Consider the following 16090-nt stretch of genomic DNA (forward strand, 5'->3'; position numbering starts at 1 on the left):
TTCTTTCTCCCTTTTTCAGGAACAGACTCTGCCACCACGACCTGAAGCTTATCCCATCCCAACACAGACCTATACTAGAGAATATTTCACATTCCCAGCTTCCAAGTCCCAGGATCGAATGGGTCCAGCTCAGAGTCAGTGGCCAAATTATGAAGAAAAACCACAGATCCAGGCAGAGAGCAATCATTCTATCAACACTACTATGCAGGTGAGAAGTAATTTTTTTCAGTATAAAAAAACAAACCAGAAAAGAACTGCTTGTTTTCACTCCCAGACTACTAGAGACATTTTTTCAGAATAGACAGCTCTCTATGATCTCTGAGTTGCTGAGGAGAAACTATACTACAAGAGGGGAACACCTATACTTTTGCCAGGATGGGCTTGGGTTCAGGAAGCCTATGCTGCCTTTTTCTGTTGTTTGTTTTTTCCTTCTCATTTTGCTTTTTTTTTTAATTTTTCTTCCTTTCATAGAATTTATGTTAACATGTTCTGCAGACCTGTTATCTGGGATGTTTTAATCCCCTGTTAGAGGTAATGGGGTGCAAGTGGTAGTATGGTTTGTCTTGTAAAATGTTTTATGGTTTTCTGAAAAACAACCTAAATCTTCCATTCTTCCAAGAAGTTTTATGTGGAAAAATCTCTTTGCCTGAAGGGTGCGTTGTTTAAGTGACAAAGGCAAGTATTAAAATTGAGATAAAACAGTACTTTGAGACCTGTCTAAAGTTTTCACTGAAACACATTCCCTGCTCTCAGTTAAAAAAAAGAAGTATATCCTTTCAATTGTATCTATTATCAAAGTGCAGATGCATCTTGACGTGAAATTGATTTACCCCATTTGTACCTTTAAAAATTCAAAAATAATGTTGTTCTGCTCTTTGTAAATGAGAACTTCACTCAAATTATACAGGAAATTAAACCTAGATCTACTAAATCCCAGTTACTGGATGATCTTTTCCCCAAACCAAGAAGCCTAAAAAAAAAAAAAAAAAAAGTGGGTTTTTTTTCTTTTTTTCCCCACTATTTCTTCATTTGTAATAAAAGCACAGCCTTACAGCAGGCTCATTATGTTTTACTCTTGGAAAAGCAGTCTCTTGTAAATTACTTTGAGACTGCAAGTACGTAAGCAAAGTAGGGGTTGCTTATTGATTGCTCATAGATGTATGGGTGAGTGAATTCAGTAAAAAGTCAATTGAATAAAAAGCTAGTGCTTTTGTTTGTTTAGTATTATAGATATCAAATCCTAATTATTTGGGCTGTTAAGAAAATAGATGTATAGATGTTATAGCCAAAGTAGGATGGTAATTTTGAAGGAGAATGCTGCATATTAAATGACTGTGGTGAATAGATTCTTAATATTTTGATGAACTTCCACGCTTAACTCTTTCAGGTTTCATGATTTCATCTCACCTAATCTTACCTGCATAGTTAAATGTCCAGGTGCTCTCTGTCAATGGTGTGAGAGGGGGAGGCTTCTGCCTCCAGAGAATGGTTCCTACCATTTGTCTTAACCAGATTCTATGATAATTGCTGCCTGGACATGCATTCCTCCCCTGCTTAAGACAAGCTTAAGTGAATAGCTTAGATGAGGTGGTTAAAACTGGTGAGACGAAGCCCATCTGTTAAAGTTGTTGGCTCATACGGAATTGGAGCTATGGTCTTAAGGCTGAATACATTGCAGAAAAGCATTTTCATAAGGCAAATGGCTAGAAGCTTTATCTCCTTACAAGCATTGAAAGCGTTCACAGTTTTTACCTGCCATACAATAGTTCTTTGAAGTTGAAAATTAGAGGAAAATAGACTTTTAAAAAAAGTTAGGCTTTAAATCTTTGCAGTGAGAACTTGTAAAAAAAGCTGCTAAATGCCTGTTTTCTGCTCTGAAGGCATTAGCAAACTGTTTGGCTAGGTGCATCTTTACAGCAAATCTAAAACAAATAGCTGTGTGTTCAGCTCTATTGGACTAATAGAGCATAAAAAATACACTTGTTCCTCTCAAAGAAGGCATTCTTTAGAGGTCATGGTTTAGGTCATTGATGGAGGAAAAAGAAAAGGAGTTTGCTTTGTTAGTCTTCTCTCAGTTGTTGATAATTGGTGCATTATGTGTTCAGTGCTTAGTAGTTCCTAACATTCAAACTAGGAATATTTGCTGCAGGAAAATAATTAACAGATTTGATAAGCCTAATTTACGGTCCAGTGTTCCTTTTCAGGTGGTTGTAGAGTGCAATGAGACCCCGAGTTTGTATAGAAAAAGGCTTGGTGTTTGACGCACTAAAAAAGCAACAAAATGTCAGACCAGTACACCCATGCCTCAGGAGCAGGTAGAATCAGACCTGCCTGCCCGGATTCCGTACCCTGAATGGCGCTGTAGTAATGAGAGCTTCCTGCGGGTCATCTCGCCTGTTAATGGAGGAGGGTGGGCAGAGGCTCCCTTTCTCTCTCTCAGCAGCCTCTCTTGTTTGCCTTCCCAATAGAAAGATGTTCAGTCAAGCCAGCTGAAGCCTGAATGGCAGAGCTGGTATGCCTGAGCCACTGCTCAGAGCTGCCAGGACTCTTGTACTCACATGTGGGGGAGGGGATGTCAGGGATAGTCCTGAGAAATTGTGTGAACTGGGGAGGTTTTCAGCTTAAACTCCATTTTGCATTCATCCTTCCTCCTAGTCCAGTTCCCAGGCATTTTGGCGCTTGTTAAGTCTTCCATCACACAAATGAGTTAGGAAGACTGAGAAGAGTATTTTATTGTTGGTTTTGGGAAACTTACTGGGCATGGAAATGCTGAAAAGTAATTACCTCCAGTAATAAGAATGTGTTTTGTAAGCCATTTTCAAATACATTTTAATATAGATGGACTATGATATACATGCCTTGTTTAAATTTTTTTCAGCGTGTAGCTCGTTCCCAGGAGGAGCTCAGAGATAAAGTTTTCCAGCCAGAGAGGAGTCGTTTGGAAGTTGTTATACGGAAGGATGTGGAATATATTGATCGGAAATCAGACAGCGATCAGTGGATGAATTCATCTGTGGATTCCAGCACATCTAGCCAGGAACATCTGAACCATTCCTCCAAACCAGTCTCACCTGGTTCTTGTTTAGCTAAAAGTGGACCTGGCCGTTGGAAAACTCCAGCTACTAGCCAGCCGACTCCAGTGGCCATTTCCCAGCCCATCAGAACAGATCTTCCCCCTCCACCACCGCCTCCTCCAGTGCATTATGCAGCTGAATTTGATGAACTACAAATGGATTTGCCTCTGCCTCCCCCTCCTCCTCCAAACCAGATAGGAGCACAAGCATCCTCTCAGGTAGCTGCAGCTGAGCGTAAAAAAAGAGAAGAGCATCAGAGGTGGTATGAAAAGGAAAAGGCACGTTTGGAAGAAGAACGAGAAAGGAAACGTCGTGAGCAGGAGAGAAAACTGGGCCAAATGCGTTCTCAGCCACTAATTCCTGCTCAGCCTGTGGTTCCTCCTGTTCCCCTTCAGCAAGTGAAATCAGAAAAACCTTCAACTTTGCAGAGGTCTCAAGAAACAGTTATTCGAGAGCTGCAGCCCCAGCAGCAGCCTCGGACTATTGAGCGGAGAGATCTGCAGTACATTACTATCAGCAAGGAAGAGCTGTCCTCTAGTGACAGCCTCTCTCCAGATCCCTGGAAACGGGATGCTAAGGAGAAACTGGAGAAGCAGCAACAGATGCACATTGTGGACATGCTGAGTAAAGAGATTCAGGAACTTCAGAACAAACCTGATCGTACAGCGGAAGAAAACGACCGCCTCCGTAAACTCATGCTTGAGTGGCAGTTCCAAAAGCGACTTCAAGAATCAAAGCAAAAAGATGAAGATGATGATGAAGAGGAGGATGATGATGTGGATACTATGCTCATCATGCAGCGACTGGAGGCAGAAAGAAGAGCAAGGGTAAAAGGGGATAATCCTTTCTAGATAAAAGTATTGTAAATATCTAGCTTGGTGGGTTTTCATGCTTTGGCTTAGTACTTTGATGTTCTTAAAGGGTAAAGGAGGATGAAGCTTTCTTAAATATCTTGAATTTTAAAACTAATAACTTAGAGTGGCTTCACCAGTTAAATGATGTATTATAAAAGTATCAAAGCTACCTTTTATAGATTTAGCAATTGAATATTTAGCAATTGAATTTACTTTTCTGGTTTTGGGGAAAGAAATTCCCTTTGGATAAAGGGATTTTGCCATGTACCTGGAGTATGATTAAAAGGTAAAATATGGCAGAAATTTGCTTACAGAAAGGTACGCAAAAACATTTGAAATTTTGAAAGTCTGTAGGAGAATGAGGAACAAAAATAATGTGATTTCTCCCTCCCTCCCCCCACCCCCAGTATATTTACTCCCAAGAGTTTTTCTTTATAGTCTTGGACGTGAGTACATGACATGAGTGCTTCCAGGGAATCGTGAACTGAATGGCGATTCCAAGTTGCTGGTCTCCTCCAAGTAAAGGAAGCTGTTACCTCTACCTTTACCACCACCTCAGTGCTGACCCCGGCAGTGGGAAGCTATTGGGTTGAACCATGTGGTTTTGAGTGTTGTAACAACTAATAGACCCTGTCTAGGGCTCCAACTCATATATACCTGGATTTTGCATGGTGTCTTGTTTGATCAGCATCGGACAAGGTTTGCTTACTTTAGCTTCAGTTCTGTGGAAGCTCATATGTAAAAAGATAATACAACTGAATAGTATGATGAAGTTTTTAATCACTCTGCTGGTGGCTGTTGTCTCTCGGAATCTGCTAAATCTACTACTGTTAATGAGAAAAAGTTTCTGTCGGAAAATCTGTTCTTTTCTGAATAATAGCATGGATACCCAAGTTACATACCAATAGCTATGCTTTGCCAGGCTTAAAAACTAGCTCTGTAATATGTTGAGTGTCTTCTGTGTGTTTGTCTTGAAAAGTTGACTTAATTCTGTGATAAGCAATGTTTAATTCCTGAGAAATGTTTGGACATGCTTGTTTTTACATTCAGAAATAGCTAGCGGCTTGAGTAGTATTTGAGTTCAGGATTGTTTTGGCAGCTTGATTTCCTAAACTTACTCTTCTCATATTCGCTGCAGTCTGCATTGCTTTCCTTTTTTTCTTGTGGCTAACTTTATTATTGTGTAAAACAATAGATACCTCAAACTTGGAAACTGAAGAAAGGAAAACCAAAATCTATATTTGGCAAACTGGTTGCATTAAAGCCCAGCATCACTAACATGTAATTTGTAGCACACAGGCAGTTACCTACATAAAAAATTCAAGTTGAACTGCCATTTTAACAAACTGTCTTGAAAATTTTACTGAAGCAAGGCTAAAAAAGCCATGTGTCATTAAAAGAAACCCAGTTGTACTGCATAACTTGCTATCAGTCCTCTCTATGAGTGCTGGATTTAAAACACTATTTTTGCATAAAGTTCTTCCAGCTTTTTGGAACATTTTGAAACTAAAAAATAACAGTTGTCTTGAACTGAATTAATGTTTGATTTTGGTTACATTTCACTACTAGAGATGCAATACATAGTATCTCTGGAGAACTACTGAGGTGTTGAATGAGTCAAAGCAATACTAATAAAAATTTGGGATTATTTGTTTTCATTTCTGTATTTCAGGATTATGTCAATTCAGTTCCTTGTTCTAAAGCATCTGACTAAACAAATAAAAGAAAATGCTTTTGAAATAGTGCAAGTCGAACCTATCTTTATTTTCACTGTGCATCTCTCTTTTTTTCCCCCTTTCTTACTACCTGCAGCAGACTGCAGTGCCAGCAATCTCTGTTCTAGATTTGGTATGTTTGTTTCTTTCTCTTCAATATCTCTTTGCCATTTCAATTCCTTATATTGTTAATAAACACTCTATGTGCTTTGGATGATGATTTGGCATCTTTGAGTGTTCAAAAATCATTGTGATACAGTAAGCAGTAAGTTAACTGCAAGCATGCATTTGAATGTTTTCAGATGTGGTGACTCCTTTCCCTGTGTTTCCTTCCTTTTAGATGTTGTGCTCTGCTTGCAAACTTGATTTGTTTGTTGTAGCAGTGGTCTAATATAAAACTATGTATCTGCTGTTTTGTGCAATCGTGTTTATAAAATCTTACTAATAACTTTGAATGAACAGGCTGTGAGGTAAGATTTCTTCCTTTCCCTTTAACCACCCATGAAGGTATTAGAGGAGCTCTAGGAACACCATTCCTTTCCAATTTGAAGTGAAATTGTCTTGAGAGCCTAAAAATACAGCATACCGCTTCAGCACATGCTGAAATGCTTACAGGTGTTACAGTTTTGTCATTAACATAAAAATTATTTGTAAACTCAGAAATTACTTCTGAACTAATATTTCCAAGTAGGTTACATAAACATGCAGTTATTCAGTAATGATATAATTTCAGTTTAAATTGGTTACTACTATTTTCTTGCATCTAAAACATAACTGGCTTTCAAACTGGAGAAGTAATTGCTATGACTCCAGCTAGTTCTGTATTTTTTTGCTCTCATTGGACATGGGTACATGGAAAAGAAGTTCTGTAGTCTTCTAGAGAAGTACATGCCCTTCAAAGTGTATTTCTATATAATTAGTCTACCTGTTTGAAAGAAAGGTGATGTGTGCAGCTCTTGTTAGTATAATTACTTTGTGCTGCTTGAAAAAACTGTAAATGTGTTGGTTCAAAACCCAGATTTGCATATTTGGCACTGCTTTATGAAAAACAAAATCATCTTTTAAAATGCATACTTCAGGTAACTTATAAATCGATACACTTATAAATCTAAGGTGTTCGGTTTTGTATCTGAGGTTCGTGAGCGTTAAGCAGTTTACAGCAATGAAAAAGGTGAAATACGCCAGCTTTCTGAATTAATGGACAAGCTAGGAGTCATGTTTTTTTCAGACTTACTATCTATCAGTATTTTTTCTGATTTCTACTCCTGTATTTTTTTGCTGAAACCTTGGTCCCTGGAGCTGCAACTGTATAGATAAAGCATTTTGCCAAGCAGACTGTAAACTTCTGGATCTGTCTGTGAAAGGAGGTTGTGAAGGCAGACAGTATCATCAGCTTTAAAAATGGATTAGACAAATTCATACACATCATGCCTGTAAACAGCTACTTCAAGGATTACACAAGGCTGTACCAGCTGACATCTCTGCTACTGTCCACTAAAAGAAGTGGACAGGCTCACATACAGCTCTTCTTGCCATGGTCAGAGACAGAATACTGTGCTAGATGGATCCATGTCCTGAATCAGTCAATAATTTACTATGTTCATTGGATTTAGCTTTAAAAATTTAGCTTTAAAAAAAGACAGCAAGCTAATTCTGAAATAGATGATGTTAAACGCTACACCCAGCAAATACTGCTTTTTCCTATTTTCACCTTTTTCATACTATTCATATGACTTTCCAGACATAAATGCATCTCAACTATGCCACTTCATGTGCCCAAGTAATTACTACTTTTTCTTAAAAAAAAAAAAAGCTTTCCCATGCTCGATGCTTTTTATGTATGTCTAATGTGAGCATTGGTGTTAGCTGTTCTGCTAATTACAGGGCTGATGAAAGGTGATGAACAGTTAATGCATGAATTGATGAATTGTCAGCTTGGCCTAGTGTTTGTTTTTTAAGTTCCCCAGGCCACTATCAGATCTGACCCAGCTTTAATTGTCATAAATAAATAGGTATAAATTTAAAGTTCTTCTGGAACATCTTTCAGAGTGTTCTAAGCAGTGCTTAGAGAAATGAACTTTATCTGAAATCTGAGACTTCCTGGATGCCAGCTAGTCCTGTGAATATCTTAACATTCCTGATAGGGATCAGCCCACTGGCCCTTTTACAAAGAGCAATAGCTCAGGGCTAAGGTGGTCATCTTTGCCCTTCTAGGAAGGAAAAGTGCTTCGAGCATATGTTGGCAATAGGAGGACAGTTGTGCAGCTGAGGGAAGTGTTGGCACTTTGCTGTAGAGCTGGGACAAAGCAGGGGAAAAGAATTGGTGCTTTGTACTCAGCTGCTTTGCTCAGTTACAGCTGGCAGAACACTCTTCTCCTTCACTCTGGCGCTACAGATCAGTTGTTACCTGTTAAAACATAAGCATGTGCAGCTTTGGAGAAAATCCAAAATCAGTAAATCACATGAAAACATGACTTTTAAACGAGAATAACTAATCGGGATAAAGAAGCATGAAATCGAAATACTCGACCTGGGAATCTAATAGTCCTCTTACTAGAAGCAGGAAACAAAGCTTCACGTCTTGAAAATTTGGGATGAAGTTAGAATTGGGTACTGTGGTATGCACGCAATGACAGACACGAATGCCCGCGAGTGCTCTGGCATGCCTTATCGTCCCACTGCTCCCTGCCTTGGTCTGAGAATGCCCCAAAGTAGAAACTAGTTACTGATCATAAAGAAATGAAACGTCATCTCTTGATAGTTCCTGTATTCTTGCTTGTGCCTTACACAGAGTTTTTAGCTATTTTACTAGGTATTGTGTTTAGAATAGCCTCCAACTTGGATACAGTTGTCTTCACAGTTATTATGACTCAGATGTTGATAACAGTTCCCAGGTGGGCAGCCTGCCCAAGCTGCCTTATTTCTTCAGTTAAGGTCACAAGACAATTAAACAAACCAGTCCTACTTTCCCTTTAATTTACTTGGAAATATTTTCTTGTTTAAGAGCATATGAATAGGAATATTTGCTACTAAGCAAAAAGGCATGCATACGATAACCTGGGAGCAGTAACTCCCATTTTTTTGGTATTTTCTAAATGCAGTTGAGATAGGGTCAAGGAATTTTCCTGTGTTTTCTCATCATGCAGTTTTTACTTGCCCTTTTTTGATTTTAAGAGGAAATTACTCATCTTGTATAAACTCTTGTAAATTATTAGCTGTCTTTCCTTTTGACAGCAGTATTATCTCCTTTGCTAAAATAATGTCTTTTTAATAACCAAGACAAAGAGAAGTCTAAATCCAAGCAGGGAGTCAGTTAACTAGTATGTTCCCTGCTCTGCAGTACAAATTGATCTTGATCTCTATCTGTATGTGTTTTTAGTTAGGAATGACAGTTTTAGCCCTAAATAAGTGAAATTTACTTGGAGGTGGCATCCTCTAGTATACATTCACCAAATAACTGCCTAAATGAAATGAATTCATTTTGTTCGTTAGCTTTCACGCTCAAAAATGAGCAGTGGGGGGAAATAATTGCAAGAAAATTAGTAAAAAAAATTTAGACCTTTTCAGAATTGATTGGAAAATTGATTAAGAATCTATTCTGCTTTAAAGCACATTTCCCATTAATTAATTGGGGGGGATACTTACATGAAGGTTGTCCTCACAAAGTCTATTAAAACTAAATTAATTTTACTATATCATTATTGCTTTGTATCTTAAGGGTCTTTCTTTGTAAGTGAAGCTGGACTGTAAAAACAAATCCAGGAGTAGAAAAGTACCCTTGCTATATGCAGGTTTTAGCAAGATCCAGTGATTTACTGATTTATACCAATCAGTATAAAAAAATCTTGTGTGGAAGAAAAAAAAAATCTCTTTAAAACATAGCTCCTGTAAGAAATAACACAGCATTTTTTAGTTAACATCCAGCTAGTTTAACATCCAGTTAATTTCTACTTGTGAGTATTGTGCCAGTGAATATTCCTGTACATGAAGGGCTTAGATACTGTTAGCTTTAAAGAATCATGCAGAGTTTGGATTGTTGCTCAGTTTTCTTGTCAGTTCAGTATCATAAGCATATATAAACTAGTATTGTCTGTTGGACATCAGTTGTCCATGTGAGCTGTTTAATCTCAGTAGTCAAAGTTTTCTTTCCCTTGTTCTCTTCTTTTTCCAAAGCACATCTGCTGCAGATACAGTGGGAGATTTTATTTATCTCCTGAGACTCTTTGCAGACTTGTTGAATGAGCCTGTTACTTTAAATGGATTGATCCTTTGACTAATGAGTCATGATTTTCCGGTGCTTAAATACTAATCCAGAATGAAAAAAACAATTGACTGCTGGAGCTGTGGACTGTTGGTTCCAAGTATTTAATTTCACTTTACTGTACCTATGAGACTATGGTTGCTGAAGCTGTCTGGAACGTGAGTCACCTCAGTCTTCTGCTAGGGGTCCATATATATAAATGTCTCCCTGTGTACTTTGTGCTTTTATGTATTTACTTCTTTGTACCTCTGTCTTTTTTTTTTTTTTTCCTTAGGGATTTTAGGAAAATGAATGTAACAAAGCATACTCTTAACAGCTGGAAATCTGTAGTATACCACTTTCTACTGAATGAGTTATTTTTAGATGCCAGTACTTGGTTACATTTTTTTGACTCATCTTGCCCACATGAGTGGCAGAAAATTAAAGATGTGTCTCTGTTAGTTACAGGATGAAGAACGCAGACGGCAGCAGCAATTGGAAGAAATGAGGAAACGAGAAGCAGAAGACAGGGCCAGGCAGGAAGAAGAGCGACGACAGCAAGAGGAGGAGCGGACCAGGAGAGAGGCTGAAGAAAAGGTTGTGGTATTCCAAGTGCTGCAGGGATTCTTGCAGGCCTTTTCTCTTCCTAGCCAGGGACAGCTCAGTGTTGGGTCAGCAGGGGTTAAACACAGTAGCCCAGTGACCCAAGGCTTCCTTTTTTCCAGTATAAACCAAGAAGTAATTAAATTAATAGCCCGTTCCTGCTGGCTGGAGTTGACTGGTATTGCGGTAGTAGGCTTATCGTCCGAAGGTTTTTAGCAGTGGCAAGGACTTGCCTTCATAGCCTTTCTGAAAGTTATGGAAGAAGTCAGTTCCCTCCTGTTCTCCTTCAGTCCCCCAGCATGACTTGTGTACCTTCTTTAATATAATGGATGAGTTAGTGGTATTGGGTTTTGCTATATCTCAGAGATGGCACTTAAATATTTTTTCAGTATTTTTAAAATACAAAGAGAAATATGAAATACAGTGGAGTGGTAATGAGTATTCCAAATTGTTTTTATGTTTGAACTATTGGAGGAAGAGAATTAATTTCTAGAAAGCAAATAAATAATTTCAGCGGATAAGTCACTGTGCAGTCAAACAGATTGTAAAAGTTCAGGATTGTCAGTTTGTTCAGAACATTATACATGAGAAGCTTTATTGATCAAAACTAGAAGACGAAGCAGTTCATTTGGCTTTTAGCGTGTTTAAGATCCTCTTGTTCCTATAGAATGAGCAGTTACTTCCCTTCAGATTGCCTGTTAGTAACACTGACTTCAGAAAGAAGAAAGAAAGCTATCTTGTAGTGTTGGTGGTCATCTTGGAAGATTGAGCAAATATATTTTAAAAAAACCCCAGTGACCAACCTTAGATGTATTAACTTTATTAATTTTTTTTGTTACATTATTTTCATTCTTTGTTAAATTGTTTCTCATAAGCAGCATGGATTGATGAGTAGAAGAGAGCTAAGCTTTGGTTGCAAATGGATGAGAAGTGAGGAAGGTGTATCTGGACTGAGAAAAGTATTTAAAAGTATACTGTAGGAAGCTTAAAAAAAAAAAAGGCAACCAAGAAAAAACAACCAAGGCTTTCTTAATTTCTGATGATAATGCAAGCAAATGATATTTGGATCACACACTTGAAAGGGTTTTCACTGACAGATCTTGTGTGAGATATTTGCACATTTACAAACTTGGAACTTGGTACCTACCATCAGTACAATGGTTTTAGAGAATAGTACAAGAGGATGAGTTTCATTCTTTACTCTACATGAACAAGACCAGATTTATGATCTTTTTCAGGATAACTGACTCAGTAGTGGACAGATAAGTAGATAAGGTGGATTTCTTTAAACATGTGGATTAAAAATATGGTGGTTGTTCAAAATGTCATATATTCCCAGCAGAAGCTTACTATGGTTATACACAAGGGGTTTGGTAACATACAGTTCCCAAATACACATTTTCATTCGTTACCGAACTACTGAATAAACTCTTGTATTAATTTACCGTGTGTCTTAGACAAGAGCTGAATAAAGTTAAATGTTATTTAGTTAAAGAATAAACTTTTAAAGTCAAAAATATATAAAAGATATTTCAAGGCCTTCTAAATGGTCAGTAGCCTTTTATAAATATCATTAGCATAGTTTCTGTTCCAAACGTTTTTTTAAAATATTCATTTGATGTCTGTTTTGGAAAAGTTCTTTGTAATTTGATTTCTGCATGAAAGTAGTTCTCCTGATATTTATACCAGAAGTGTTGTCAGGAGTCATCTATTCCAAGGCTCTGTTGATTAACTTACATTGTATAAGCATGAAGCAAAATTACAAAGTTCCTTTTTTAAGATGGTAGTTAATTTTAGTTATTTTCCTCTCCCACAGATTCTTTACAGCTGTAGTAAATCTGCACCTTATTAACTGTAGTTACGTTCTGAGTAATAAATGCTGTAATTGCCCTTAGTTCACACAGGCAGTTGCCTTAGTGACCACAGGCATGAGTGCCAGTTTTTTTCATAGTAGTAAATATTCTTTATACAAATCCATATAGATGTCCTTCTTTGTTCACTGCCAGAAAAGGAGACCAAAAAAAAAATAAAATATTTACATGAGATGTTTGTAGCTCAGTGATGGAAAGCTTAAATCTCTCTTAGACTGAAATGTCTGACCAGTGTGTTTCTGTTTCCTCTGGGCTTACAGAGGCGACAGGAAGAGGAATATTACAGTCGCTTAGAGGCTGAAAGGCGCAGGCAGCATGATGAAGCTGAACGAAGATTGCTGGAACCTGATGAGCCTGGTCTGTACAGACCTCCACTTCCACGGGAATATGAACTCCCATCCCCAACCCCTTCATCTAACGCTCCTCCTCCCCCACCTCAGCGAAACACCTCTTACCTCAAAACACAGGTCCTCTCCCCTGACACGATTTATACTGCCAAGTTTGTTGCATACAATGATGATGATGAGGAGGAGGAGGATTCCAATCTAGCAGGTCAGGATAAGTACTCCAGCACAAGAAAATCTTATGGTGACTTTCCTCCTGCCACCCTTAAGCAACAGCAGCCCTCCCGCCAGCCTCGCCCAGTTTCAGATGGCATCTTTCTTTCCAACTCATTCCAGTCATCTCCAGTCAATGCCAACAGTACTACTGCCAAAAAAACCCAGCCCCCACCCCCATCCAACAAACCGAGTTTCATCCATTCCAGCAGCTCTAAAGGTAGACACAATGAAATCAATCGTCTCTACAGAACTATCCTTGTGTTTTCAACTCTGGTGCTCTAGATTGAATCGCTTATTTTGTGATTTCCCCTCCCCCCCACTTAATCACTGTTTTCACACTGGTGATCTAACTTAAATCCTGGTATTAATATGAATCCTCCAATTTTTAATTATTTTGATCTCTCAAATTTTCTTCCTCTTTACCCAAACTTTTCAAAACCAAAAATTCCATCTTTCATACAATGAATCAGAAATTATTTTAACTGCTACTCAACCAATTCAAAGTACTGTTGGTCTTGGCTTTCACTCTGTATCTTTCAGTGATTTGTTTTGTATGAATGACCACTGTTTACTCAGGGCATCTGGAAGTGCACCTTTCTTGAACACAGGAAACCTCTCCTAATGGGTTCATGGACAGAGCTTATCCTCTGCTTCGTTGTTGGTACCAGGGTACTCTCTTTTAATCGTGTGTGCAAATGGCTTTAAAAATTACCTTTGTAGATGTAGTTCTGAAACACACAAGCACCAAGAGACATAAAGGACATGCAGTTAGTTTCATGTATTAGGCACTATTCCTGTAGTTCTGTTTTTTTAAGTGCAGTTCCTTGCAGAGAGGCAAAGATCTAAGTTTCATCTTAGCACTTGTTGCTTTACTCCTTCCCATCCCTTCTTCACCTCTGTGTTTGTCTCCTCATCTTGTTTCTTTTGTAACTCCAAGTGGCCAACCATAATGGAGTTTAATTTCAAGAAGAGCTCTAGTTGCTAGTAACTCAGCACCATATTTTATCTGCAGAGTACTAGTTTAGCTACAACCGATGAAGTCAAAGCTAATCCAGTCCAAAGTTCCATGCTAAATTTTTTTAAACTGCTGCTGTATAGGAGGAATCTTAATATACTTGACTCTTTGAGTATATCTCACTCTAATAAACTTGCAGCTTATTGATACAATACTTTGTCTTTAAACAGCAGCATCTGCTGGCAGTTTTTCCTACATTTATTTTCTTCTATTGCCCTAGTTCATTCTTTTTACTTATGCTGGAAGTAAACAAGTGCCTGACAACCAACTCCAGCTGAGCAAGTCATTTTTCTAAAATGAAAAGAGTACCAAGTCACGTGAGATCGCAGGGGAAAATGTTTAGGCTGGCTTCTAGCAGAATGGATAACTTTTTTGCTGGATTCAAGTTTCAGTTACACAGGTGGAAGCCTACAATATGGTTATATCCCTCATCACTTTTTTGACTACCTGATGAATTAGGAAAATCACTTACTGCTTTATTCAGAGGTGTGCCCTGGTCACAGGGAGAATATGAGCCTCCAAATTGCTTCCATCTCTCAGAAGCACTTCTAATCCAGCTGCAGTAGTATACGAATCTGATTTAGGATATGTATGAAGCCACTGAGCTTCCTGTCTGCCTCATTTTCAGTTGAGGCTCAAGCCATCATTTTCCAGCAAGACATCCTTTCCTTTGCAGGGCAAATTGGCTTCTGCTACATTTGGACTGCTTCCAAAGGGAAGTGTCAAAGGGAAGCTCTGAACAGTATTGCGTAGTTTTAGTATTGCTGAAGTGTCATTAGTTTAGCTCACTTAAAAGTACTGTCCCACTGATGTACTCGATGCTTAGTAGTTCCACTATTTGGAGTCAGTACAGCACCGAAGTTGTGTAAAAAAAAAAGTATCCACACTAATTCTCATTTATAGGTAGAAAAAAAAGCCTCGTTATTTACCTTGGTGTTGCCTGTGAGATCTCAAGATGTAGTAATGTCTGTGGGTCTTGCAAGCCCATCTGTCACTCCTGTCTGGCTCTGTCATAGGTTCCAAATCTTAAAGGAAGATGAGGGAAGGTTTTAGCTTTTCCGTGTGTTTTTGTTAGACTGAGTATAAGCAGACACACTGGACACTACCTGCTATGTGCTACCATTATAATGCAAGTAGTTCCATTATACCTACCCTGCACGTGAAGCCACTGAAAAACCCACAGCCAGTTTTGTATCAGAAGGACTCTAGCTATGGAACACTGGATATCGCAGAGAATTAGTGGGCTAAAATAAGATTAAAGACAGGGAATAGTGGAAAAAATTATCTTCAATCACTATAACTATCTATGTTGTCAACTTGCTCTTAGGAATATTCTGAAATGGCGGGCTTCTGACATGAAACTTTGGTCCTGTATATCTGTACTGAATTTTTGTTCTTTCAAAGGACTTTCTTTTTTTTTAGAAGTTCTTACTTGAAAACAATTATAGTAGAGTAAAATGTGCCTTCCATCACATAGGCTTCCAAAGGGCCTTGCTTCCCTTCCTTATTTGGCACTTAGAAGACATGTAATGAATTAAGCAACCCTAGAACCATCAGTCACTAGTTGTTACCACCACTTTCCTTGCCTCCCATCATCCACAACCCAGAGTACCATTTCATATATAATTGCATTTCCCAATGCTGCTCCCTGTTAATTTTAATTGAAAAATGAATCTCATGAAAGTGAAATGTTCAGTGGTATTGTGTGCGCACATTTGTTTTTCCTGGAAAACAATCGAAAGGACAATCCACAAAGATTTGGTTAGGGTTTTGGTAACAATTAAGGAATATTGTAATACGATGCTTCGCCTTTAATAGCCTAATTCATAAACCATACAACTAATTCTGAATACTCTTATTTCATAATTTTTAAAATAGCCATGAGAACAGGTTAACTTCACCTGATTGCTCAAGCTTCTATGAAGACTGCCTGCGTAACGTACAAAGCCGTTTGCACAAAATGCAGAATTCACTGTGCAGTTTACCATCTCCCATCTTGCTGACTCTGTTACATTCCTGTCCTTTACAGCTCTTTCCTGTTCTGAGTGTTAACTCTAGTAAACCACGCTTCTGCAAATTTTGCTCTCTTGCCTTCTTCCACTGGGTTTCTTAAGACCATTGGGTCCCTTAACTAATCAAGGAAAAAGCCAACACTCAG

At 38.3% G+C, this 16090-nt stretch overlaps 1 protein-coding gene across 20 annotated transcripts in view; it reads left to right on the forward strand.

The window, feature by feature from the left end:
* Nucleotides 1–16090, forward strand: part of AFDN (afadin, adherens junction formation factor) — an 88503-nt gene that overhangs the window by 68325 nt on the left and 4088 nt on the right. For 7 of the 20 annotated variants that reach the window (XM_017817495.1, XM_017817498.1, XM_017817497.1 and 4 more), the window contains 5 exons: nt 20–208; nt 2879–3901; nt 5741–5776; nt 10346–10480; nt 12618–13134. In XM_017817495.1, coding sequence (XP_017672984.1) covers nt 20–208; nt 2879–3901; nt 5741–5776; nt 10346–10480; nt 12618–13134 — 1900 coding nt within the window. The remainder of the gene's footprint in view (nt 1–19; nt 209–2878; nt 3902–5740; nt 5777–10345; nt 10481–12617; nt 13135–16090) is intronic. The other 13 variants (XM_017817503.1, XM_017817514.1, XM_017817512.1 and 10 more) reach the window with 8 other exon arrangements.

This window comes from Lepidothrix coronata, unplaced genomic scaffold (assembly GCF_001604755.1).
Source record: "Lepidothrix coronata isolate B3197 unplaced genomic scaffold, Lepidothrix_coronata-1.0 Scaffold61, whole genome shotgun sequence".
Lineage (NCBI taxonomy): Eukaryota > Metazoa > Chordata > Aves > Passeriformes > Pipridae > Lepidothrix > Lepidothrix coronata.